At 41.7% G+C, this 25911-nt stretch overlaps 1 protein-coding gene across 1 annotated transcript; it reads right to left on the bottom strand.

The window, feature by feature from the left end:
• Positions 1-503: 503 nt before the first annotated feature.
• rif1 (replication timing regulatory factor 1) lies at positions 504-25408 on the bottom strand. The gene is made up of 36 exons (XM_073473474.1): positions 25229-25408; positions 24576-24624; positions 23696-23832; positions 23535-23613; positions 23315-23411; positions 23070-23200; positions 22859-22953; positions 22309-22498; positions 21928-22020; positions 19846-19984; positions 19569-19720; positions 19312-19426; positions 18985-19161; positions 18509-18619; positions 17343-17405; positions 16275-16375; positions 15978-16064; positions 15808-15881; positions 14532-14712; positions 13383-13490; positions 13097-13246; positions 12623-12722; positions 12249-12538; positions 11953-12155; positions 11604-11697; positions 11352-11483; positions 9815-9957; positions 9635-9724; positions 9482-9536; positions 5041-8427; positions 4785-4913; positions 4599-4685; positions 3485-3600; positions 3235-3385; positions 2977-3103; positions 504-1530 (listed from the first exon to the last, which is right to left on the bottom strand). Exons 3-36 carry the CDS (start codon positions 23809-23811, stop codon positions 1259-1261), a joined length of 7635 nt encoding a protein of 2544 aa, XP_073329575.1. The 5' UTR covers positions 23812-23832; positions 24576-24624; positions 25229-25408; the 3' UTR covers positions 504-1258.
• Positions 25409-25911: the final 503 nt, after the last annotated feature.

Here is a 25911-nt window from a genome sequence, read left to right as displayed (position 1 = left end):
TACATGGCATGTCAAACAAAATACCAACAGGACCGTGAACAAGTTAGACTATTACACACATTTTACATGGCTTATAGTGGCTGGATCCAATTTGAAAATAAACTGCAGTTCCTTTGCCAACACTTAAAAGCTGTGCAAATATGACATAAAATGTTTCCTAGATTATAAAAAAAACTTTATCAAGTAGCTTGAACTATGACGACAGGTACTGCTCACTTTTGTCACTTAATGCAAGCGTAAAATTGCAGCCCGACTGTTGCATCGCCTCACGTTGCCTGTGCCCTGCTTGTATGTTCTATGCCTACTTGAAGAGAAACAGAAGAGTCAGGACTGGATTTACAAACTGTTATGATTAAGCAGCATTTTTAGACACCTCTCTCACAAATATGGTAGTGGTCAGCCCAACAGCCAATCAGAGTGATTTCTCTCACTGACGCCTCCTTATGTGTAAATATCTAACTTACTTACATCACTTAGGTACAAACAAAAACGTACAAATGTAATTGCGTATAGGTGTTCAGTTCCATCATTTATTGAAGTATTTAAAATGAGAAAGAGAAGTGCAGAATGTCTACCATCAACTACAATATGCTTCATGACTTTAAAATCACAATAAGACATTAAAATGAAAGGAGAGCAGGTTTACAAAGCAGGAAAAACTATAAAATATACAAACGAACTGATGAGTTGAATTGTAAACAGCCTAAAAACAGGCACATGGAGGGAAGTAGTGACATGAGAGAAAGCATATTTACAAAACTGGTGGGTGTCAAACGCATGTTGAGAAAAACATTTTTTTCTTCAACATACATTTGTAATCTAACATCTGTCCTTGATACAAAGTCTACAGAGGATGGAAGGAAAAAATTCATCCATGTCAAGGTTACAACTATTAAAAATAATTTTCTTCTTTTGGCACAGCTTACAAAGTGTTAACTGTGCTTCCCTTTGAGTGTTAAAATTGTATAAACTACCCAACAGCTCAAGCTAGAAATGGAAAAATAAAAGTGCTGCTAACAGTTAATATAAAACACTGAGTAAACAAAGATCAAAGGTGGGACACAGACAAGGCATTCTCAGTTAAAACCATAAAATCCTCCTTTGTAAAAGTCTGTTCATTTTATACTTGTATCTACACAACGCTTGGGTGGGTAAAAGAAAATGTAGGTATCCTTTGATCCAGATTCCACCTGAATAGCTCTGTCTCTGTATGTGCCTGTCAGCGCCTGTCCAGCTGTCTGATCCGGCAGAAGTCTCTTCAGGGTTTGTCATCTGTATGGCACAGACGTGTCTGCAGCTCGACCACCACACGCCTCATCATGCCTCCTAACTGATCGTGCATCTGTACGAGCTGCTCCGGTGCACAGTAACTGAGTTCTAATGGCGTCATCCTGCGGGTCAGGGCCTCCACCTCTGACAGCAGCCCTTCAGGTCTCTGCTCTTTGGCAATTGTGTCAGCGGTCTGATTCTCTGAGCCGTCTCGCTCTGGCGTCGAGTCTGCAGGAACAGGCTCATCAACCAGCTCTGTTGCTGCAAATAGAAAGAGGACATTTAGATACTTAAGGAATAGTTTGTGATTTTGAGAAACAGTTATTCGTGGAGAGCTTGACAACAGGATTTGTATCTTTTATGTTGATGTAGTAAATATGAAGCAAGGGATGGTTAGCTTCAGTACCAGAAAAAAGGAATCAGTAGCTAGCTTGTCTCCATCCAAAGGTCACAACCTACCTACAAGCAACTCTAAAGCTCACTCATTAACACATGTCTGATTTGTTTAGTCTGTACAAAAACATGAGTCATCTATTTCTTGGCTTTGACCAGTAGCCAGGAAAACAGCTGGAAAGTCGTAACTTTAGATTTTTAGCTAAGAAACAGTCCTGCATGTAACCCACTGTAAAACTACAATTTTATGTTTTTTTACACATTAAATAAATGAGATATAACATGATAATTGGTGAAGTTCAGAAGCAGGCAGATTATTTAACCTAACTGAGCAAGGCTAACCATTTCCCTGTGTTTCCAGCCTTTATACTGAGGCTGGGCTCAACACTACAGGAGTTTCAAACTCCAACCCAACTGAAAATCAGGTTGCACTAGATGAACTCTAATCCAAAACATGCTCACACTACAAGATTTGAAAAAAAAACTGCGCATCGCACACCACAGGATATTATTGTGTTGAGGGAGCGATACAACAGCTCAGGTAGGCAAATGTAAATAAATGGAGACAGTGGCTCAACAACTTGCTGTAGTAATATTAGAACTCTCCCCAAACATTTTTTCATCCAGACCTGGTTTTTCTTCTTACTTTTTTTCCGGGCCATCTATTCTGCCCATTCAAACTGTAAGTTTAAATATCTGTCAACAGTAGTATGCTAGCTAACATTATCTTGAAGGGCTAAGGTTTTTTAATGTTGCTTGGCAACACCGTCAGCTGCTGCGAGATATTTCTCATTGGCTATTGTTAAAAGTACTGACATAATGACAATCTTGATATTCATCGGGGACGATGAGTCTGGAGCAGTTCAGGGGGTTTAAGACTGGATCTGTCCCCGCTTTACATCACTTAATAACGTGGGCTGACCTTCTGGACAAACCAAGCTCCAGGACCAGATTTCTCCTGCGATTGTTGGGAGGGGTGAATCTGGGTTAAATCTGCCAGGTACTCCTGTAGTGTGATCCTGGCCTATGTTAAACTAACTGGCTCCTGGCTGTAGAATCATACAGAGTTTGGATTGTTTGATGTTCTCATCAAACTTGCTGCAAGAAAGAAAGTAAATGTACTTCCCACAATGTCAAAATATTTCTTTAGTCTAAAACAAATTCATGGAAGAATTAAAAATTTTCAAACAAACTTTGCAATAAGAAATGCCACAGTATATAATCCCTGTAGCACTAAATACAGTGGACTCTCTCAACTTTGGGGGGAGAAAAAAACTGCCTGAGAGAGCTTTGTTACATGAAGAGTTTACACACCTAGAGTCTCAGCTGAGGTCTTATCCTCCTCATCCTGGTTTTGAGGAGCACTGGTCTCCTCCAGTTCAGAGGTCAACATCTCCGTTTCATCAAAACTCTTCAACTCATCACCACCTCGTCCTTTACGCTAGAGGAGAAATGTTCAGATGTCAAATAAAAAAAAGAATCTCATCATTATATATTTGTGTTAAACTGACATCATTTGTGTTTGTGCTGTGTGGTCTCAATCCACTTGCAGCCCTCTCTCCCCTGGCATACCTGCTGTTCATAGATTTTAAGTGCCTTTTTGACATTGGAGATCTTTGGGGAGCGAATTGGCAGAGTCTTGATTTCAGTGGGAGTAAGAGCACTGAGGTCACCCACTGTTTTGATGTTTCTGGCTCGAACAAGCTGCCCAAAACCACGAGACCTGTGGGGAGAATTTTTCAGAATTAACATACTTAAAAATGAAAAATATTTGAACAAATATGAAACATCTGTCCTTTCATTAACCTTATACTGTACTCACCACATGTTGGAGGATATCTGAGGCAGCACAGCTTCTACAGGTGTAGAGCAGCCAACCAGGGCAGGGTAGATACAGTCTCTGGATACAGGCCGCGGCTCTTGGCTCATTTCAGAAATCTGGAAATAAGGGTCGCAGCTACAATTAGAATAAATAGCCTTCAGTGCTTACTTGTTTTAGTGTGGGCTGCAGAGGGTGATGCTTGCAATGACGAGCACAGAGAATTATCCTCCAACTCTGCAGCTCTATGAAGGTTTTTTTAGCCACACACTCATTATGTTTACTTAACATTAACAAGGGGAAATGCACAAACTTTACACATCAAAGTCTGACTTGAGGAGCACAAGTGTATATGTGAAGAGGTGAATAAATTACTGTACAAAATGTCATGGCCACCCACCCAATGTTATTGAAATATTTTAATCTGGTCCAAAGTGGCGGACTGACTGACACTGCCATCCCTACAGCCACTCGCTTGCATTGCTAAAAAAACCAAAAAGCTAATTAAGCCAGAGCAGCCCAGAAAATTACCATTCACGCAGCTAAAGAAGGTCAAACATCGAGCAGCAATCTTTTTCAATCTTTGAAAAGCAGAATTTACAACAACAGCTTGACTTTATCCTGGTGGCTTTTTGCACGTTAAACAAAATAATAAATAACAAATAATATTCACCAAAAATAAAGATTCCTGTCCAAAAAATACAACCCTAAACAACAAAAGATTGAAATTCAGTTTGTAACGCATTTAGGTTTCTAAAGTCTGTCCCGGGCAAACCCTCTTCTTAAAGAAATCAAGAAAAAAAACCTCTGAAACATCTTCGTCTATATTGCAGTTGAATTCAGTGATCGAATTTGAAAACTAATTTCGATCAATTTTCAACTTCGATTCAAAATCGTGACGCCCCCATACCCCTCAGAAGTAGCTGGAAGGCAAATCAGGAGTAAATATTTGACTTGTGGACAGACACACAAATAAATGTTAATGTTTCTCTGTGTCTGCTTCATGTGTTTTTTGCTAACATGTTAGCCTGAGCTGTGTTTGTCAGCTTGTTTCATTTCTTATGTCCAAAGCTAATGGTGAAAGTAATGAATGCAGATTTCTCATTTGTGTGCTTACCAGGCATTTCTTGGAGCTCTTGTAACCTGGACTATGTAGATTTCTGGGACTGAGGATCAGCAAGCCCTTTGTTGGAGTAGTGACATACTAGAATAGGTAGCAGAAGGGCGTCATGTTAGATCAAACAAGATAACCTGAAGAAACATTTGTTCATTTGGATCAGAACAATGCTGGTCACATTCTTACCTTAGGCTGTGGGATATTGCTAATTTTGGACCTTCTGGGGGAGCTGGTTCTGATAGCAGGGCTGCGACGATCAATGTCATCCGCCACTTCCTGATGTTGGATTGGATTTGCAAAAGACACACGCCTGGACTGCAAGTTAGAAGGAGAAAATAGAGTGACTTTTACCTACAGTACAAACAAATACAAGTTCAGATTTTTGTTGTGTGTGTATATTTGCATTTTGTTTTGCATTATATTTCACAGGTTTGTCACCTACTTTGATAAGAGGTGAGGGAGTCTCATCCTCTAGTGGTCTCTTCTGGCCCTTTTTAAGAATACTGGTTGATGGGGAGGCCGAAGGAGACCAGGTTCCTCTGGTCCTGCTGCTGCTGGGGCTTTGGCCAACATCTGACCCCGTTACAGCCTCCAGGTCCTTCTGCTTCACTGGAGAACCCTGGAAAGCATCTTTGCTTGGTGACCCTGATGACACTGAAGTATTACAAACATCAGGCAGAGCAGAATCCAAATTTGCAACATCGTTCTCAGTGTTGGTGGTCTGAGTTTCCTCTTCATCCTGACATTCCATCGCCTGGGCTTTGCCATCTTCATTGCCCTCCTGTAGAGGTGTGATGTCATCACCAGCACTTGCCTCTGTGAGCTGGTCTGGTGAATTGCCTTCTTTAATAGAGGCAGCTTGTTCCTCATCTGTGACATTTGGACACTCCATCTGGTTTTGTCCAAAAGAGGAATTGTGAGTGTCTTCAGTCAGCTCCTCCGCTGGAACAACTGGTTGTTCTAGGTGGTTTGATTCTGAATCATCAGTCTGTTTTTCAGTAATACTGGCAGCAGGCTCCGATACTTTTTCAGTTTTCTCCTCTGACGACTCTGAGGCCAGAAGCATCCCTGTTGTCTCAGGTACCGACAGCGTGTCCACAGCAGATGACACAGATGTGTCAGAGGGCAACTTCTCCTGACTCTGTTCAGTACTGATCTCAACTGATTCAAGCATTTCAGCAGATTTTAAGTCCCCAGTGTCACTTTCTTGTAAAGAGGTATTATCAGTATTATCCTTGCGAGGTGAAACACTGAGCGATTTGCTCTTCATTGTGTTTTCAGTGTCAGGTTTCTCTACAACAGCATCAGCTTCTACTGGAGATTCGTTGTTACTTTGCTCCTCAATTTTGTGAGTCACCTCGAGTGATTCAGAACTCTGTAAATCTGGTTCCTCTAAATCAGCTGCATTTTTAGCTTCTTTGCTTTGAGTAACTGCTTTTGGAGAAGTGTCACTATCATTCTTTACCATATCACTAATAATTTTGTCTTTAATTTCCAGGGTGAGAGGACTTTGAAGAGACGCCCGAGGTTTTCTCCCTCTCTTTTTCGGCATAAGGGAATTTTCTCTAGCCTCTGAGGATTCAGAGTCTGAGGATCCTACATTGGCTACTAATACTTGAGAAGATTTTCGTCTTGCGTATCTGCCCCTGCCTTGGGAGGACTCTGTTGATCCTACAATATCTAGTGACTGAGAACTCTCCGGGGTTGAGCATGGACTTGATTTTGACTGATCCTCTTGGACCTTGCTCCTTCTGGTCCTACCTCCAACTGTGGCCTCTGCATGACTGACAGCTGACAATGCTGCCTGGGAATTGGACCTGGTCTCCCTTCCTAATGAGCCCTTAGTTTCATTCTTGTCTTCAGACTCTGCTGCCTCAGATGATGCCTTGCTTCTTCTGGATCTACGCAGAGACTGGCTATCAGATGGTGTAATCACTTGAGGGCCCTCTTGACTAAGGTTGTCATTTGTACCTGCACTGATCTTGTGTTCATCTTTGAGCTCTGATTCAGTCACTAACTTGTTTGTTGGGCTTGTTCTATCTTGGGACTCATTACTTGGAGAAGAAGTGATTATCTGAGAATCGTCCTGCTTGTCTGCCTTGTCTGCCTTTTCTATAAGCTCAAACTCTTGGGACTGGCCACTGGTTTGGAGAGGAGAAGCAACCATTTGAGAATCTTTCTTCATCTCATCATCCTTTTTGGTCTCTTCTACAAGCTCAGACTCGGTTATCATTTGAGAGTCTTTTTCTGGCTTATCTTCCTTTTCGTTCTGTTCTATAAGATCAAACTCTTGGGATTTGCCACTAGATTGAGGGGTTGGAGTGATCATTTGTGAATGTTTCTCTGGCTTATTATCTTCCTTGTCAGTCTGTTCTACAACCTCAAACTCTTTGGATTTGCCACTAGATTGAGTGATCATTTGTGAATCTTTCTTTGGCTTATCCTTTTCTTTCAGTTCTACAAGCTCAACCTCTTGGGATTTGCCACCACTTTGAGGTGAAAGAGTGATCACTTGAGAATCTCTCTTTCGTTTATCGTCCTTTTCGTTCTGTTCTACAAGATCGAGCTCATGTGTGGTGGTTTGGCTGGACTCTCCCTTGTCAAGCAAAATCTTTTTCTTCATTCCAACCTCCTCCTTGGAATCCAATGATGATTTACTCCGCCGTCTGTGCCTACTCTGTGACTGGCTTTCGGAATCAGCCTGTGAGCCTGACAGCAAGTCAGTTTGGCTGGACTCTTGCCCTCTGGCGCTTCTCCTTTTGGGTTCAGGTTTATCAAGAAACTCCTGTGAATTGCTGTACAATTTGATCCTCTTGTGAGCTCTACCTTGAGAGTCGGTTTGGCTTGACTCACTCTTGTCCCTCTGAGCCCTGGTTCGTAATCTGTCCCTGCCACTGTCCTCCTCAGTAGCCTGCTGACTTCTTGTGCTTCGTCTACTTTGCACTGAGATTGGAGAATCACTTTTAGGCTCCTCTCCAGAACGTCTCCTTTTAAACGGCACGTTTTTCTCTTCTCGTTCCTTAGGGTCCTCTCCAGGCAGCAGAGGTCTGACTCTGCAGCGTCCAGAACGTCGGGGTTCACTTGGAGAAATTTGGGTCACAGAGGATTGAGAGTCATCCAAAGTCTGTTCAGATTCCTCATCCTGGCTTGATGGTTCCAGATTATCTAATGTGGAAGGCATCTTTGTACTTTCCTTTCTCTCCAGTTCAGCCTGGGTGTCTGGAATAACATCTTCATCCTCTGTTGTGTCACTGGGCATTCTCTCAGTCAACCTTACTGGCTCACATTTCGTCACAGAGTCTTTGGGCCTTTGAGGGGACTCAGGGGCATCTTTCACAGGACACTGTGAGTTCACTTTTCCTGTCGGAGTGGACTGGGAATCCTGAGAGTTTGGACCAGTGGATGTCTGAGAAGCCGAAGAGGTCGATGTCTTGTTGGTTTTAGAGCGTTCTTGGCTGTTGGAGGTCTTTATGAGGGGACCTGTGAATGTGGACCCACTGCTGGGGCTGGCAGGCTTTCCCTCAGCATACTTTTCCAGAGTTATAAAGGACTGACGGCGACTGTTGGGTTTCTGGGGAGTCCCTGAGACCAAGTCTGAGGTGCCAGAGATGTTAGGACTTGTGTCTTCTTTGGACTCCATGTCCAAGTCTTCTGCTCTATCATCATTCTTGGCATCATCCTCCATAGAAACATCTGCTGATTCAGGGATCATCTCTTCCTGCTCATGGTTTTCTGTCATGTTCTCTTCTGCTTTGGGGCTGGCATAGTCCTGAGTCTCTTTTGTTAGAATTTCAGTGTCTTCCTCTTTTTCCACAGTCTCCTGAGGAACCTGAAAGAAAGCAAATTCAAGTAACTGTATCTGCTGCAAAGATATATATATAAAAATAGAAATATTAAATCCGGACTAACACAGATGTTTTACGAGTATGAATATGTAGAAAATGCAAGTTTGGTGCCTAAACTATACAAGTAAATCTAGAAATCTGAGTGTGTTGGTGTATTCTTCAGACATTTTAGCTATAGTGACAAAGAGTTGATTTGTATTTTCTTTGTCTCAAATGCCATTCAAATCCTCATGTATGGGTACTACTGTAAGTGTTTCAGCGCTCCAACAAACAAGCATATGCTCATCAACGGAAACTGGTATGACCGTGTCAAACATAGGGTGGGACAAATAATTGATACTGCAATATACTATGGTATGGCCTCTCTTACACTTTAACTGTAATGTGCTGATGCTAGTAGAGTAGGAGTGTATTGTTGGGGTGGGAAGACATCTTGGCTACCCTGGTTTGCCTGCTGCCACCCCAACCTGAACCACAACAAGCACCAGAAATTGATAGATGGATGATCCGATTTTTGCTTTCTGAAAAAGTGTTTTGCCGTTTCAGGGGGTATCTTTTATGGATTTTGCTAAGTTTCATGTAAATTACTATTACTATTATGAAGCAAGTCTACAATTAAGCTTATTTTTTTATGTCAATGAAGGCACACCTTTACCTGGAAAAGTCTTTTAAAGTGTGCAGACTGGTGTAAGGCCACAGCTTAGGTAGTCCGATTGTACTGAAAAATGTCTGAGAAACAGCACAATTCTGCCACTGCTTTGATTAACGCTTCTAATTATTTCTGTTGCAACACTTTTTAACCCAGAGATCTCACAGTTTAATCAATTAACACTGAAACTCCCGTTACTGTTAGTCTGAAAGAACATGTGGGCTGTGTTGGCTTTAAAGCTCTGCAAGTAACAATGTAAAAGGAGCTTTTGTTTTATTTATACGTGTTTTGGCAGAATGAAAAAAGGACAAACAAGTCCTCAGTGGTGTCTTTCCTGGCAGGGTGGATTTTTCGTTTTGCCCCCCTGCTGGGAATGTGTATTTCATTACCTTGCCAGGAGCCTCTTTACTAACGTTGTCAGCTTGTTCAGCCGGCAGTTTGTCTCTGTGGGAAAAAAAAAAAAGGTTTATTATGTGAATGCCATTTTTTTATTAGAGCGCAGAGATGTATCCTGATTCTGGTAGCAGATGCTCAACACTTACAAAGACTCTTCTTGGCTCTGTGTGTACTGGCTGAAAACCGTTGTATCCAGAGAAGCATCAAGGTTGTTGTACATGGCAGGGATGTCAACCCTGTGTCATAGAAAACATTAGCTCTTTAGACTAACAACGTGGATTTATATAAAATGTATTTTTGCAAACAGATGAACAAACAAATCTGACCTTTTAGTCCTTTTAACTTCCTTCTGGTGCTCCGTCAGGACTCGCTCCTTCGTCTCAGGAGGAATGAAGACAAAGTCGATGGAGGCCTCTTCCTCCAAAACCTCTCTGCGAGGAGGCTTGGGAGAGCCAAAGTCTAGCTTTGTCTGATGAAGGGAACACAATGGAAATCAGTTGAGCAATGATGGCTTGAGCAAACCAAACCCAAAGGAAAAGTCTGAGTACAACATAGGAGCTGTAACCTCATCCTTGCGTGGTCACACAATGTGTTCTCTTATTGCAAAATGGGAGGTTTCCCAGCTTACGTAAACATTACATAAAGAAGATAAACATCTTTTGAAGCAGTCTGTTCTAAAAAAGGCGTTTCATCACGCTGTCATGAAACAGCTGGTAAAGCAACTGGAAAAACAATGACCCCCAAAATCTTAGATTTTGAATTTCAGTGTGCATGTAAAATATATATCTGCCCTTAATATATGGCTGATCAGTTTGTCTTTGTAATCGAATAATAAAGTGGTAACCTACCAAAAAATAACATGCTAGCAGTATAGCAGTGATTGTTAACAATAGCCATGATCGTTGTTTACGTTTGTTATGATAATGTGAGGTGTTTTCTTAAATGTCAGTACGATATGATGTTGTTGGACATGGTTAGCGATGATAACAATGCCATGCGCTCACAGTACACAGTCCGAGCCAAAAACCAAGTGTGAGGCAGCAACAGATTCTCTCAGTAGCTAAAGATGGCAAGCACACACCGACCGCAGCAAGGCGTAACTGTCGCGTCAGTTAGCCTTTTTAGACGGAGGTACGTAAAGCTAAGAGACCTTGTTGAACGCATCAAACTAGCCGACTAACATCTCCCTGCTGGCCAGCGAGAGCTATGGGGCAGATGGTGTCGATGTAGTCAAACGGTGTCCATTCATTTGAGTCAGAGGAGTGGCTCTGTAGGGGGAACTGAAGGGAGGGAGTGGGATTTCGCAGTTGGATACTTTGACAAATTTTGTTTTCCTCTTGGTAGTCTCTACAAGCTTAACAACCCCAGCTTTAATTTAATAGTTGATAACTAATTATTTAATAGTTGCAGCTCCTAAACAAATGATATAATAAGCAGCACATTTAATCATAGAGCAGCAGGCTGGAACACCCAATCAAAACAAGATAAAAATCATCTAAATACATATATGGACAAGATGATCAAATCAACACATCTCTCTAAACATTTATGTTGACTTACATAGACATGAAGGTAATTTCACCACCACAGATTCAAGTCTTCTACACATCTGTATTGTGGATGTACAAGATATAACTTTAGGACAAAGGCCTGTTGCCCCCCACTCCTGTGAGAGCCTCAGCATGTCCTTGTTCAACAACCACACCTTGTATGGGACCTTCCAGTGATTCATGTTAGATGTAGTCATATCCTGAGGTTTAAGTTTTCAAACATCATCCTGCCTGACGCCATCCAGACAGATATTAAGTTCAAGCAACATGACACATCCTTTATGAAACATGTCTGGTCTGAGTCTAAACTTACAGAAACTGGCTTGGAGGTCTTTGTGGCGCTTGTGTCCTTCAGCTCAGCAGACTTTCCCAGCAGTGAGTTCCTCTTCCCCACAGATGAAACTGGCATCCCACTAAGCTTGGTCTCCAACTGGGAACTCTCACTCTGAAAAAGACAAAGACCAGTCACAAATAATAACAATGAGAACAGAGAGAGAGCGGTGTATGTAGCTAAAATCAAAGCACGGTAAGGTAAAAGGTAAAAGCAGTGTTAGTTGTAACTCACTGAATACTGTCCACTGAGCTCATCAGGAACACTGACGAGCTCAAAGCAAGGAAGAATGATTGGGGTCTTCTGCTTCACTTGGCTCAAAATTGGTCTGAGGAAAAATAATGACAACATCGATCAGATGCTGTAAGCCCACCTGACTGGACCTAAAACATTTCCCATTGTAGCGATATGTTATGATCATGAATTTATCGATACACATATCCCCAGATGCAGAAAAAAGGGACAACTAACTTTAAATAACATTCTCTCCATTTCATCCTCTACCACTGCAATGAAACAGTAACTGGTGCAACGTAATTGCTCAAAATGTGTCCCTTAAATTATATGACCTGGAGATTTTCACCTGATCTCATCGGGGTAAGTGAGGTTGGTTGAGTTGGCAAAGGTGGAGTTCCAGAACTGGGTGACCGAGTTGCGGAGCTGTTTGTTCTTGTGAGGAAACAACACACAAAGCAGAGGAGAAAGCAGAACCAGGAGTTCACCATCATACGCCAGAGTAGATCGGGTCTGCAGGCAGCCGAGAACATCACTGTAAAGCTTCTCCAACTGAAGGCAGAAAGGGAAAAGGCAGACAGTTAATGCTTAAAATGCCAAAAAAGGAGAGAAAATACCAAACAGTGTGTCTGACAAAGAATCCACCTTTCCCAGAAGATGTGGGGGGAATATGGGTGGTTCACTGCCCACTTGTTTGCAGAGGAGTGTGAGAGGTTGAATCAGAGAAGTCAGGGCTTCTTGGATAGTGTTGGGAAGAGCGAGGTTGGTGAAGAGAGCAGACAGGATGGAGACCAGGGCCAATCCTGTGGCTTCAGGGGAAGCCTCGGGGCCCTCCAGATAAACCTCTAGACACTGCACCAGCAGGGACTGGAAGGTGGACAGATTCCCCAGGACCTTATTTCTCTTTTTCATCCAGTTTACTGGAGTGTGAGGAGCTAGAAGAAGCAACAGTTGAAAAGTGAATTCTCCATTTAATCTTAGTGTTCAGACCGACATAATGCTAGCTTAAGTTCTCTTACACTTCAACTTTTGCTGAAACTGAGGAGTGTACGGCGAGAAGTCCACACACTCCACCATGACTTGGAGGATACTGGCAACAGCATTTAATGTTGAGGGAACCTGGAGGATCAGACGGCATCAATGTGTCAAACCAGGGATTTCAAAACAAATATAACAAATCATTTCACCATGTTAGGTTTTGAAAGTTGTGTGGCCTGCTAGTGTGCAGATTTAATACATTAGCAACCATCATAACTTCCAAACTATTATTTTGAAAACCCCTTAATGCGAGGATGACTCATTTAAAGTTTAAAAGTAATTCTGAACAAAATGAAGATAAAAATTGTAAGACCAATCTATCTCTACAACAATTATTTTAGTTTTTTTCAGGTTACTTTATGTTTTACCCGTAGTGGAAAATAAATCTTTGTTTAGATTTTACACATGGTCAGTGGTGCTTCACCATGATGGCAGTTTTCCTCTCCTCTACTCACCATTAGGGCATCTCTGTCTGTTGCAGCTGTCATCTTTGCACAGAACTCCTCGCAGCAGATGTTCTCCTCAGCTGTGACCACCAGGGCGGAGCAGCGAGCAAACACTTTGTACAACTTGGACCATGTGGACAACATTGACTTCTGGGTCGCCTGAATAAAATACAAGGATCACAATCAGGCCATTCCCTTTGGTCAAAGTGAAAACAGGATTTCAGACCAGTCTGGCCACTTCATGTATACAATACAATCATCTTGTAGGTGAAATACAATCTTAAGATAAACAGACCTGCTGTAGTGCTGTGCCAGGTAGTAGCTGTGTAATTGGAAACAACAAGGCAGAGTGCATGGCACTAAAGTTGTGCTCCAGAGCGTCACCTTGGTTGACTTCATTAGACTGTAAAAAAAAGACATGATTGAAAGTGTTACTCATGTGAGATTGAATTCATTGAGTGCTCTGTTGGCACGCTCACTTAACAATATTCCTCTGCAGTAAGTCACTTCCTCTATGACCAAAGCTTAATGTTGAGTGATCTTGTGTTTATTCTGAGTGTAATGTCATTTCTGCCTTAAAAACTTAGAATTTCTTCTTTACATCTCATTTCTCCTTTTCATCATGGAAGGTGTATTATCTAGTAACAGATTTACAGTTTAAAGTTTGAGATTATTTATCACTTCAATCTATTTTGGTCAGCACAAAGATAAATTATGGTTATGAAAATCAGGTACCAGAAATCAGCTTAAACAGCAAACAGACAGCATTCTGCTCTTGGGGTTACTGTTGATACCATTAACCTAGACTGCAGGTCAATACAAGGGTCAGATGAGAGAGGTCTGGCGCTGCGAGACTAGATATGACTTGAAAGCCACACTTGTCAGCCTCTGGTGAAATCAGCTGTTCCAACGTTAAACGTTACCCCGGGACCGCAAAAATTTAACGGTAGCCCATAATTCCTAACCCTATCGCCAGAGTAATGCATGAAAGGTATTTCAGAGAGTGGAGAATTATTTTATGAAAAAAATTATCTCTGATGTACCGTCTTTCTTAGTCACATTGAACACGCATGTATGGCTGCTGCATATCTACATTAACATACAGCAGTTACCCGTCTGTGTAAATTTGTTTACTTTAGATTAAGAAGGAGTTTAAGAGGATTTAGATATTTTCAGCAGAAGTGGCCCTCAAATGATGATGACTGACTCAGCATATCCTCCATGCAAAATGGTGAAGTACTCCCCCACGATCGGTGGAGGCTGCGCAGCCATCTGAGCCAAGTTCAGGCGATAACAATAGTTTGTAAAAGCTCCTATCGGCGCCGATTAATTGGTCAACCTCTACTATATGCTGACATAAACATGGCCATTAAACAACAACAACAACAACATTGGTCATCATTTTCAGTTCCATGAGTGATGCCACTGATTCCCTGCTGCCTACCTGTGTAATGGTGTCTGTAAGCGGGCTGACCACCACACTCCACATCCTCAACAGTTGCTCCTTGTTCTGCAGAGAAGGAGCACTGCGCCCGATGGCCCCCAGCACCGCCTCCCCAAATGCCAGAGGGGAAGTGGGGCCCGACAAACCACAGCTCACCAGCGTTTGAAGGCACTGATAAAATCTGCAGAGAGAAAAAAGCAACAACACTTTTATTAGACATACAATAACAAAGAGTATGTCCTACATTCATAAATCAAGAAGCTCCAATGCACAAGACTATTAACTATTTTTTTAACCAGAAAAAGGGCATATTTGAAGGCCACAGATATCTGCAGCTTACATTTGCACTACTAGAGGGCACCAAACCAACATCCATGGGAACAACACTCTACTCAGGTTAAATACTGCATCAGTACTGTACATTAACTGGTACTTTAAACATCACTTCATTATTCTATAGGAAAACTGATTAAAAAAAGGACTAGTAACCATAATAACAAACCATGTGTCATACCAGGTGGTAGTAGTGGATAAATAATTGAACTGCGGCTGTAGAATATTGTAAAAGAAAAATAAATAAATAAACATTGCAATTATTTTAACAGTCAAATCTTGTGATACTTTTCATGTTTAGCAGGAATGATCTTTTTACATCACAATTGTCATTTTGACTGAAAAACTCATTTTACTATGAAGGTGTGACAATTTTTGGAGTCTGTACCAAGCAAACATGTTTTCTTACATCCGGAGATTTGTAGGCCAGCACGTCTCTGCAGCACGACAGCACTTCATTATAAAGCTGTTTGTCACACATTTTTACCTTCTGCAATTTGGATATTGCACTTGACCATATTGTGATTTCAATGATATTTTGATTAATTGTGCAGATCAAATCTGAAAACACCAAAGTTTTTATTTATTTGTCACGTGTGCTTAGATATCTAAAATCTCAAGTGTCTGAAATTAAGAGCACTTTAAAAGTTACACAACTTGCTGTCAGTCACCAGACCAAAGAGTTTTTTTTCCACCTACAGGTCCGGAGCAGGGATCATGCAGGATGAACATTTAACAAAACTGTTTTATGAATGTGTTAACCGTCAGCATAGCAGGCTTGATTTTTACAGGTCTGTGTGTACCCTCCTCAGACTTCAACTAAAAAGGCAACCAGGGATTTTGTTTGCTTTGGTCTAGACTAAGACCAAAGTAAACTATAGGTGTGAGCACAAATTAAGCTGACATCTTATGTAAATAAATTAATATTGAACAATAGACCAACCTCTCATCCTCTATGTATGCTGCGAGCATGCTGCTGTTGTAGAGGAGAAGAATGAGGAACAGAGCTGGTGTCCCCTGAGGAATGAAATACAGAGTTGAACCAATCCTCTTTATGAGCATTCCCATGAATACTGAACTACTTTTAAAAAAAGTGGACCAAGTCAAACTCACATTAAGCACATCCATCTTGCCCACTTGATAGGAGGCAGAGCCAAGAACTCTCTGGGGAATACCTTTCACTGTGGCCTCGAAGAGAATCTGAGGTCAAAGATTCAACAGTTAAATGGAGCAGAGACATTTAGATTACAGCCATTTTATCCACGTCGTCTTCTAAAAACTGCAGCTGAGCAATACATTTCAAAGATATTCGAATCACAGTCAGTTTAAAGTTGCAGGTCAAGGACACTTAAGAATCACTGAAACTAAAACATAATGAAGAAACAAAGATAGTTTGGATCTCTGTCTTACCAGGACTTTGTCTGCAGGCAGAGCTTCAGAGGTGACAATGCTCTGCAGAGCCTGAAGCATCAGAGTCAGAACCTCACAGCCCTGACGGTCCTTCTTACTGCCTGTTGACAGTCAAGGATGAGATTCAGCTCAAAACAGAATGTCAAATGCAAACAGGGGCATGGGAGGAAAAAAAAACAACTTTTCAAAAATATTTTTAGGTTTTGCTTGATAGTAGGAAGTGTGTCTAATTTAAGAGAAGAGATTCATCATTGGGGACAGACCCCTCAGTGTTTCTCTCTCTTCACAGCAGTCCAGAACACAAGGCTCTGAATGCTTAGACTTAAACTGATGACAGTGAGTGAGTCGGGCAGAAGGAGAGGATGAGGTCTCACTAATCCTCCTCTCAAAAGACAGAGCCCAGACCCATCAATGTGCTCTATGTGGAGCTACGAGGCGGGACCCACAACTTTAAGAGCCCACCATGTTGAGAAGCAGCCACAATGACAGTTGAAATGGTTATCTATTAATAAAAAGCAGCAGGAATGTCATTCTTTAGGACCAATTTTATTGGTCCCATCATTTCATCACTGTAATTTGCAAGTAATTAGTGATAGTGGACATTAACGCCACACCAATAAAACCAATACCATGCAAATGTCTTTATTATTATTTAAAAAAGTAAAATTAAAAAAGGTTTTGCCATCCTCTTGTCAAATATAACAGTACATTATGATAGCATGTTTCAAAATTAGCAATGTTGCAAGTGGATCAAAAACAGAAAGCACCTCTGTGTTTACTGCTCTACAAACAAAATGCTGAGTAAGAAAATTAGTAAACAGGGAGAGCTTTAATGGAGGAGTCTGATTCTAAATCTACCTTTGGAGATCTGATGAACCCTTTATAAAGGACATAACATACATAATTACTGACTGGACTGGAGAGATGAATAGATAAGATTTTATTTTCAAAAAATATGGAACAAATGAGCCCCACATTCATTTGCAATTATTTAGTAGTGCTCTTCCTGTCACATGCAAACAATCCAGACTTATTGCCATCAAGACAACTTAACATCCAAGTACCTACCAGACTCTATAGTTGAGTTGACACAACGGACAAGACTGGTCCATAGGACAGCCAACAGAGATCCTGCAGGAGGAGCAGAGCAGGTGGAACCGTAACTGTTACATGAACTAAAGACAGCAGGTTAGAGCTGCTAAAGCAGGAGTGTGAATGTGCACTGAAATAACTTTGTTACTGTAAAACATGTTTTATATTCAGCTGTTCAGCAATCAGTAAACTTAATTTTAAACCCAAACTTGCATACTTTCAGTCATATGAACAGGTGTTTTATGGGGACTAACATACTTAAGACATTGGATTCAAGAAGAAGTGGCCTCGAGTCATAATGCTTCCTCTCATTCCTCCACAGTGCTGTCACAAAGACAGTGTCTGATGCTTTTGTGAGGCATAACTCTTGTATTAAAAAAAAAGATTAATAATAATTAAAAGAAACGTAGTTTCTTATTTATATCAGGTTACACCACATTAAGTCCAACACTGTGTAACAAATGAAATTGGAGAAAAAAAACAACCTTGAACCAGGATTAATTTTCGTCGGTATGCAGCAAGGTGCTACTTTGTAGCACAACTACTGTATTTCCTGTTTATTTCAGAATAATCATGACAGACGATAAAATAGTTGCGCCGTGGTAACTTTCCAGATTTGTTAAATCCTGTAGAACATGCGTTTTGTTTTGTGCTGTGTTCTTCTGTGACCCACAGGTACCATAAACAAAATGTCCTCACCAACACAGCCCCATGCACTGATTTAATGCAGGGCTGTTTTTGCTCTGAATGCCCGCTAAGAAGTAACTGCAGAAAAGTCAACAACAACCAGGTTACCTTAGTGCTAGGGCTCCATGATATTTTGTCAGTACTGCTTAGGTCTTGTTAAATAACTTCAAGACTTCAAATAGTCAACAACAGCTGTTTCCATATTTGTGACCTCTGAGCATTTACGCCAGCATGGCCTCCTACAGTTTATCTGGAGGCCTTGAGAATAAAATTGTCTCGATTAACAATGACAGACATTCTGCCAAATGCTGACTGGAGGCGGTGGAGAGGGGAACCCATTTAACTATTTACAAACTATAAAATCTAGACTTCAGAGACAGGAAATCTCACTTATACGACTGAAGAGAGAATGTGATTAATTTAAATCAGCTCAGTCATGTAAAGCTGTTGTTTACCTGGAGCTTCTTTGCCAATGTTGGTGAATCCATCTCTGATGTTGGAGGTGAGCACAGCAGCATGTTTAGTGAAAGAGGAGGCACCAGAAAGGAGTGGGTGGTTCAAGGGCTCTGGAGAGAAAAGACAATTTTGTTCATAAGAAACATGTTATAATTAAAATGCAGTAAATGGTGACAAATAATTTTCATTCGTTGTCACATCATTTTGGGGAATTTTGTTCTTTTTTTTTCTTCATCACTTCCCAACAAAAATTCTAAGATATGGACTGTGATTCAGACATCTAGAAAAAGGCTAATCAGAATGTTTCCCACCCATTTACTGCTTGTTAATTAGTAATGTAGGACAGGCAGAATAAACACTGTTTTGGTCCAACTTTACTGCCCTGGTTGTCTGTTTTTTTGGGCAACCTTGTTTGATAAGCCCGACTACAACTGCAATGCTCTTCATTTATTTACTTCATAAAACATTCACTCACCAAGACTCAGGATGAGTTTGTTCTTTGCTGCTGAGGCGATAACCTCTGGTCCCAGAAAATAGTGAAGCAACATCTCCAGGCCCAGCAGCTGGATGGAGGGGAAGGTGGTGGGCATCTGGACGCTGGAGTTCAGGCTCATCCGAGACGTATTGGCTGGGCTGTTGAAGCCTGCAGGGCCTGCAACGGGAGGAAAAGAAACTACAAATTACAGACTCCATGTCCTTTCTCACTCTACTGCAACTTCAGTCTCTGTTTGCTGGTCTAATGCATCACACACTGTAGGAGACTGATAGGCCTGGGTGGAGGGAGGTGGGTGTATAAACATACCAGTCTTGGGTGTGGCAGGTGTAGCAGCACCATTTTGACTGACAGCTCTAGAAGGGGTGCCTGGCACTGAGGAGGAGTCAGATCCAATGGTGCACTGGAGCAGAGGGACAGACACCTGGAGAGAGACAAATACTGTTCACTCACCCCATAACGTTTTTCCTTAATAGACATCTACATCTTGTTTTTACTGGTACGGACTGGCTGGGACAGGTGAGTAAGACGTTACAGTGGTTGAGAGAAAAAGAGTCGTGTCTAACCTGATCAAAGTTAGGGGACAGGTTTGGCCCGAGTTGGACCACCAGGTACCACCAGACCTCCACCTTGGTGAGCAGCAGGGCTTCCGTCCTGACGTTGATGGATGAGAGGGGCTGCATGAGGAGCTTCATACGTTTGCTGCTGCACAGGATGTCTTCAGGAGAGACAGAAGAAAACAAAAGTCAGCCATGGTCCCTGTGCGTTGCTAAAGTTTAGAGTTTAAAAACTGGATTAGTCCAAGGGAAAAATAAAAAACAGGGATGAGAGTCTGTGGCTTACCTGGATTGAGGGCAAAGTTGTCTATGAGGCTTTTCCAGGCAATGAAGGCAATCTTCTTGATGGTGGGAGAGGAGCTACGGAAACCAAGTTCCTCCAGATGTAGGAGAGAGTTGATGAAGGGGCCTCCTCTGTGCAACAACTGTAGGAAATACATTTATATCCGTCTGAAAAAGATGTCCTTTGCAAATACAGACCATGAGAACTTTCAGTCAGTCAGTCTAAACTTAAGATAATGATTCTCTGATGTAGAAAGTTCTGCATATACAGTCCTATAAAAAGTATTCACCCCCTTAATTGTTTTCCCATTTCATCGCTTTTATAAATGGAATCATTGTCAACATACAAAAAAATATACAAAAAAAACTCTTTACTGGCAAAGTGAAAAAAGATTTCTACAAAGTAATGTGAATTAATTAAAAATATATAATGTAAAATAGGTGATTGCATTAGGTGAAGTATTCACCCCCTTTAAATTAACTGACCTAATTTCACAGAGGACCAGCCAATTGGTGCCAATAGTCTCACAATTAGTGAAATGGAGATCACCTGAGCGCAGTGAATGTGTCTCAAGTGATTGTAGTATAAAAGACACCTGTGTCTGAAGGTCCAGTCAGTATTAATCTATATTCCTGGCCACAATTACATCATGAAGACAAAAGAACAGCCCAAGCAACTCCATGAAAAGGTTATTGAAAAGTATAAGTCGGGGGATGGATACAAAACCATTTCAAAGTCTCTGAACATCCCCCAAGTTCAGTTAAATCCATCATTAATAAATGGAAGGAATATGGCACATGTGTAGAGCAGGCCGTCCTCACAAACTGAGTGACCGTGCAAGAAGGAGACTAGTGAGGGAGGCCACCAAGACACCTATGACTACTCTAAACAAGTTAAAAGCTTCAGCAGCTCAGATGGGAGAGACTCTGCATACAACAACTGCTCTAGTTCTTCACCAGTCAAAGCTTTATGGGAGAGTGGCAAAGAGAAAGCCACTGTTGAAGAAAGCTCATTTAATCTCAACTAGAGTTCATCCAAAGGCATGTGGGAGACTCCAAGGTCAACTACAAGAAGGTACTTTTGTCTGATGAGACCAAAATGGAGCTTTTTGGCCATCAGACTAGACACTATGTTTGGTGAACACCAAACACTGCACATCACCACAAACACACCATCCCCACCGTGAAGCCTGGTGGTGGCAGCATCATGCTGTGAGGATGCTGCTCAGCAGCAGGCCCTGGAATGCTTGTAAAGGTAGAGGGTAAAATGAATGCAGCAAAATATAGGGAAATCCTGGATGACAACCTGATTCAGTCTGCAAGAGAACTACAACTTAGGAGAAGATTTATTTTCCAGCAAGACAATGATCCGAAGCATACAGCAAAAGTTACACAGAAAGGGTGTAAAGACCGTGGCCGAGTCAAAGTCCAGACCTCAATCCAATAGAGAATTTGTGGCTAGATTTCAAAAAGGCTGTTCACAGCCGATCGCCATGCAACCTGACAGAGCTCCAGCCGTATTGCAAAGAAGAATGGAGTAAAATCGCAGTGTCCAGATGTGCAAGAATGATTCAGACCGATCCACAAAGACTGAGTGCTGTGATTGAGGCCAAAAGGTGCATCTACTAAAGACTAGCCCTTTTCACAGAGAGACTCGACATTATCGCCGCAATGAAGGCTCGCCTTTACACCGCCTTTGTTTGTTCACACTGAACCAAAAAGCACCTTAAAGACAGGATGACAGACACTTTTCCATGTATAACTGCGGTATTTTTTCCTCATATAAGTTGCCAATGACACTACCAGTTAGCACATTACTGTTGTTTGGTCCTGTAACGTTGTTTTGTAGATTGAAGTATGGGACATTTCTCTTTATTTGATGAGTGAAGGATCTGTTTAGCAGACTGAACACTATCAGACTGACAAACCCCTGATGCTTTTCTGCCTAATGTACCTCACTAGCATTCCTATTCCTCAATAGACATTATTGATATTGTGATGCAATGGCCTGTGTTTCTACATGGGACACGTTCGGCCATCAGTTACCCAGCTATATTTCAGAGAGAGAACATGCAGACATAATTACCTTCCCGAGTAGTTTCACAAATAAGGGCCACAGCTTCAGGACATTGGTTTCATTCTTGGACATGAAAAGCTTCTGGAGCTCTGGGATCAGTTTCTGGGAAGACAAATAGAGGCATGTCAGCAGTTAGTTGCACTGCTCAACTCATTTTCATTTTGGCAGGTGTTCAATACAACAAAGGTTGGCAATTAGTGCTGCACTTTAATCTTGCATCTTGAATATTCATAGATCTTTATGATTATCAAAAATGTAACCAGTCAAGATCTGATGCTGCTTAAACATTGGGACAAAATATTCCCAGTCCTGTGGTGCAGTGCTTACTTTCACTGCATTTCCATTGAGTCACCATTATGGACATAGGCTCTGACACACAAAGATACTCACTGTGGACATCATCGGTTCAATGATGGCAGCCACCTCCACCTGTTTCTCCAGGAGAAGAGGCATACCCAACTCCATGGCTGCTGCGGCCCGTAGACGCACCTTGGAGGCAGAGTGGACCACCAGCGGGATGATGAGCTTCGCCCACCGTACCGCTCCATCACCCATTTGGGCCGGCACTTGCTCCAGCATTCTATAAATACCAGAAAAAAATTTGATGATTTTTTTAACCATTTACAAACATTATACCAACACAACTGCAGTATTCTAAAGCAGAAATGGGCCTCGGTGGAAATAAAGGCTACCACCACTCACATCAATCAGTACACTTCTATGAGATAAAACATCATCATTCAGGGAAAAAGGCAACTGCTGTCCAACTACCATTTCAGATCATATGATCAGACAGAAACAAAAATAAACTTTCCAGCTTGTGGAAGACATGACGTTGCTACAGGTTATTACCAAAGAGAGTTTTAAAATTACCTAAACCTTTAACAAGAGACATACAATATCATGCCACACCAATGAAAATAACCTATTGTTCTCTTACCTGATGACAACATTTAAGGCCTCGTGCTCCATTACCACAGACTGGATGTCCTCTCTGCTCCACACACTCTCCAGTGTGTCTAGTATAGACGACACCTGAGTGAGTGAAGTAACACCAGTATCATGACACCATTTACCCTTAAAACAAAAAAAGCACTACAACTGCCTCATTTTCAGTTGTGCCTCTGCTTAAAATCTCAGCTAATGCTCACTTTTTTGGCAACCATATCTTGAGGAAAGCTCTGTTTGGAGATGACCCATAATGCTCTGGCGCATGTGTTCTTATCCGTCGACTTCACCACCAGGGAGCAAAGTGCTGATAGTATTTCTGCTAGAAAAGTTTCTGGATAAATAACAAGAGACAAATCACCTTCAGCAACAGTAACATTTTCACAGAATTGAATCACAGCAGCTCACATCTGAAACTCTGATGTATAGAATATGTAAATTAATGTACCAGGCAGTCCAGAGACAACGCGAGAATGGTAAACACAAAACCCTAAAGCTTGCAAGGCAGCTTGGCTCAGCTCTGCATTTGGACTGGTTATGTGAGCCTGGAAACAACATGAGACAAGGACAGAATTAAGTATCATAGAAATCAAGCGCTTCAATATAAATATGGGAGATTCAGAGGTTCCTCCAGCTTTATGTGTATCAAAGATGTGCGAAAGACTCACCAAGGTGGCTTTACCCAAACGAGAAAAGTGCTTTTCAACTGCAGGGAGGAACTGTCGACTTTCCTCTCCACTGAGTCGGCTGCAAAAGGACAAAGAAAAATTATTTTCTAACTCATATTCTAGAGAGGCGACACCGTCACCGACTAGAAGTAGTAACATACTTGGCGATAGTGAGGTAGGCATCCGTCTGTTCCGATTGCTCAGCAGCGCTGTCTTCCAGAGACTCCAGCAGGGGGAGAAAGCTGGAGCTGCTCGGACGCTCCGCCGTCGCCATCATTATAACTCACCTCCTCAAGGCCTTTTAACAAGAGAGACATAGAAAGCAGAGTTAGAAAAAGAAAGGACAGGAGCCATTTTGGAAAAAAAGGGATTATGACTGAGTCTTGCAGGCTTTGCGGGAGCACTCCCAGGAAGTCTCATGTCAAGTTACAATCTGCTCACATATGGCCTTTAAAAATCATCAATAGATGTAAATTACTACAAATTGTTACATAGAGCCCCTTAAATGTGAAGACAGTTGTAGGCCTTTACTGTGAAACTAAGTGTTGAAAGTGCCATCTCGGGTCAGCTAACATTACCAAAGAGTCACTCAATAAAGTTTCAGATTTAGATCACTAGCATGGACATATAAAAAGCATTAACACCTCACATGATAAAAAGAAGAGCAACTCTGAACACAAGGCTTGACGTAACAGCCTGTTGACTACAAAAATTAAGCAACTTGATCACACTTAAAAAGATGCATATATGATTGTGTTCACTTGTAGTTAAACCATAAAACATATTTTAAAAAGTTTCACAGAAGGACTACAGGGACAGAAACTCACAGCCATCACATGTGTAGTGTAGGTATGCACTGGTGCAGGCCTGATGTAAACACTGATGTGTGTGGCCCATATTTGATGATCAAGCCTGATTTTGTCTACTTAAAATATTCTGTGGTTTTCACCCGTTTTACTCAACTGACTGAGATATACACCATAGCCACCTCTGGCATAATGAGTATATTAGCAGGGATAGAGAACAGATGCGAGGACATACCTCAGTGAGCTTTATGTCGAGCTGCGTTCACCCTCCACTGTATCCAGAGCTGTAGACATAGGATGAATGAGGACAAAGGTTATAAACACCATCCAAACGTGTGTAAACACGTTAGGATGAGCTGCTAATGTAAACACCGTCTCTTTAAGATCATTTGACGGGATCACTGTGTGTGCTGGATGCTACCAGAGGCCAGCAGTCCTATTTAGCAACTTCCTCTCAACACCCAGAGGCACCAAAACAAGTCCGTCAGTGTCCTGCTGTAGATAACACCATGAACTTACTGAATACACTCGACAGGTCAGGACTTCAGAAGTGTTACAACTCATGGACCAAACATTTGAATACAGTTTGTTGGACAGCGCTGATGTAGCAAGCAGCCTGCTAATGTTAAGTAGCTTTAACTAGTTAGCAGCGTTAGCAGCCTGCATGCAGAGCCTGTAGCTAGCAAAGTTTCATGCTCACAGTCACAGTGGACCCCACGGCTACTAACACCACGGTGACACTGCCTCACCCCCTGGCTCACCTGTCCACGGCAAGGGGCTCATTTAGCCCCACCGACAAGCTAATTAAAAGGGCTAACGAACAGGTATTTACGTGCTTGTTAGACACAACACACACAGCACCCACCGCTGACCACACTGGCTGCTCACCTCGGAGTTCAGGACGAAATGCGAGAAGCAGTAATGACACACACACAGCGGCCGCGCACTGCACTTTATGATGTTTGTAACTCTGCAGCACAGCTTTGTGTTCAATATTTCAGCTTCCTTGTCCTGTTGCGCTCTTCCTTGTGCTGTTACCCCGCGAAATTGCTGGCGCCAAACCACCACGCCGACGTACAAAATTACCTTTGACCCTGCGTACGTCACATTCAGGTCCGCCCACTTTACCTTATAAGGAAAACATCACATGGACACTGAAAGCAACAGCAACAACAATTTAAAGTGTTTTAGTAATGGCCCCCAACTCTGGAACTCTTTAGATAGGTCTCTTAAGCTTATATCATCCTACAAAATGTTTAGGACTAGTCTGGTGAGGTATCTTCTATCCAGGCAAAACAATACTCATGTCTAGTATAACCGAAATGAATTTGTAATTTTATGGATATTTTTCTCTCTCTGTTTGTTTGTTTATTGTGTCTTTTCTTTGTCTTTTTCCCTTTTTTGCTCTTTTATCTTTTTTTTTCTTTTTTTTTTCTATTGGTTAATTTGTTTTAGTGATTTTATATTGAGGGGGAGGAATTCATATAAGCCCTTTGGGCTTCTTTTCCTCTCCTGCACAATTATTTGCCTTTGTATTATTAAATATAATTCTTGTTTTTTTATCATTGTGC

The sequence above is a fragment of the Pagrus major genome, chromosome 9 (assembly GCF_040436345.1).
Source record: "Pagrus major chromosome 9, Pma_NU_1.0".
In the NCBI taxonomy this organism is placed as follows: domain Eukaryota; kingdom Metazoa; phylum Chordata; class Actinopteri; order Spariformes; family Sparidae; genus Pagrus; species Pagrus major.
This window is presented reverse-complemented; position numbering and strand designations above follow the sequence as displayed.

Bases quoted from the DNA above. Each gene is read 5' to 3' on its own strand.
- rif1 (XM_073473474.1), bottom strand. From the start codon at position 23,811: ATGATGGCGACGGCGGAGCGTCCGAGCAGCTCCAGCTTTCTCCCCCTG. The intron at 16,376-17,342 runs GTAGGTACTTGG...GACTGTCAACAG, and splicing joins CAACTCAACTATAGAGTCTG to GCAGTAAGAAGGACCGTCAG. The intron at 15,882-15,977 runs GTGAGTTTGACT...TTCATTCCTCAG, and splicing joins GCAAGATGGATGTGCTTAAT to GGGACACCAGCTCTGTTCCT.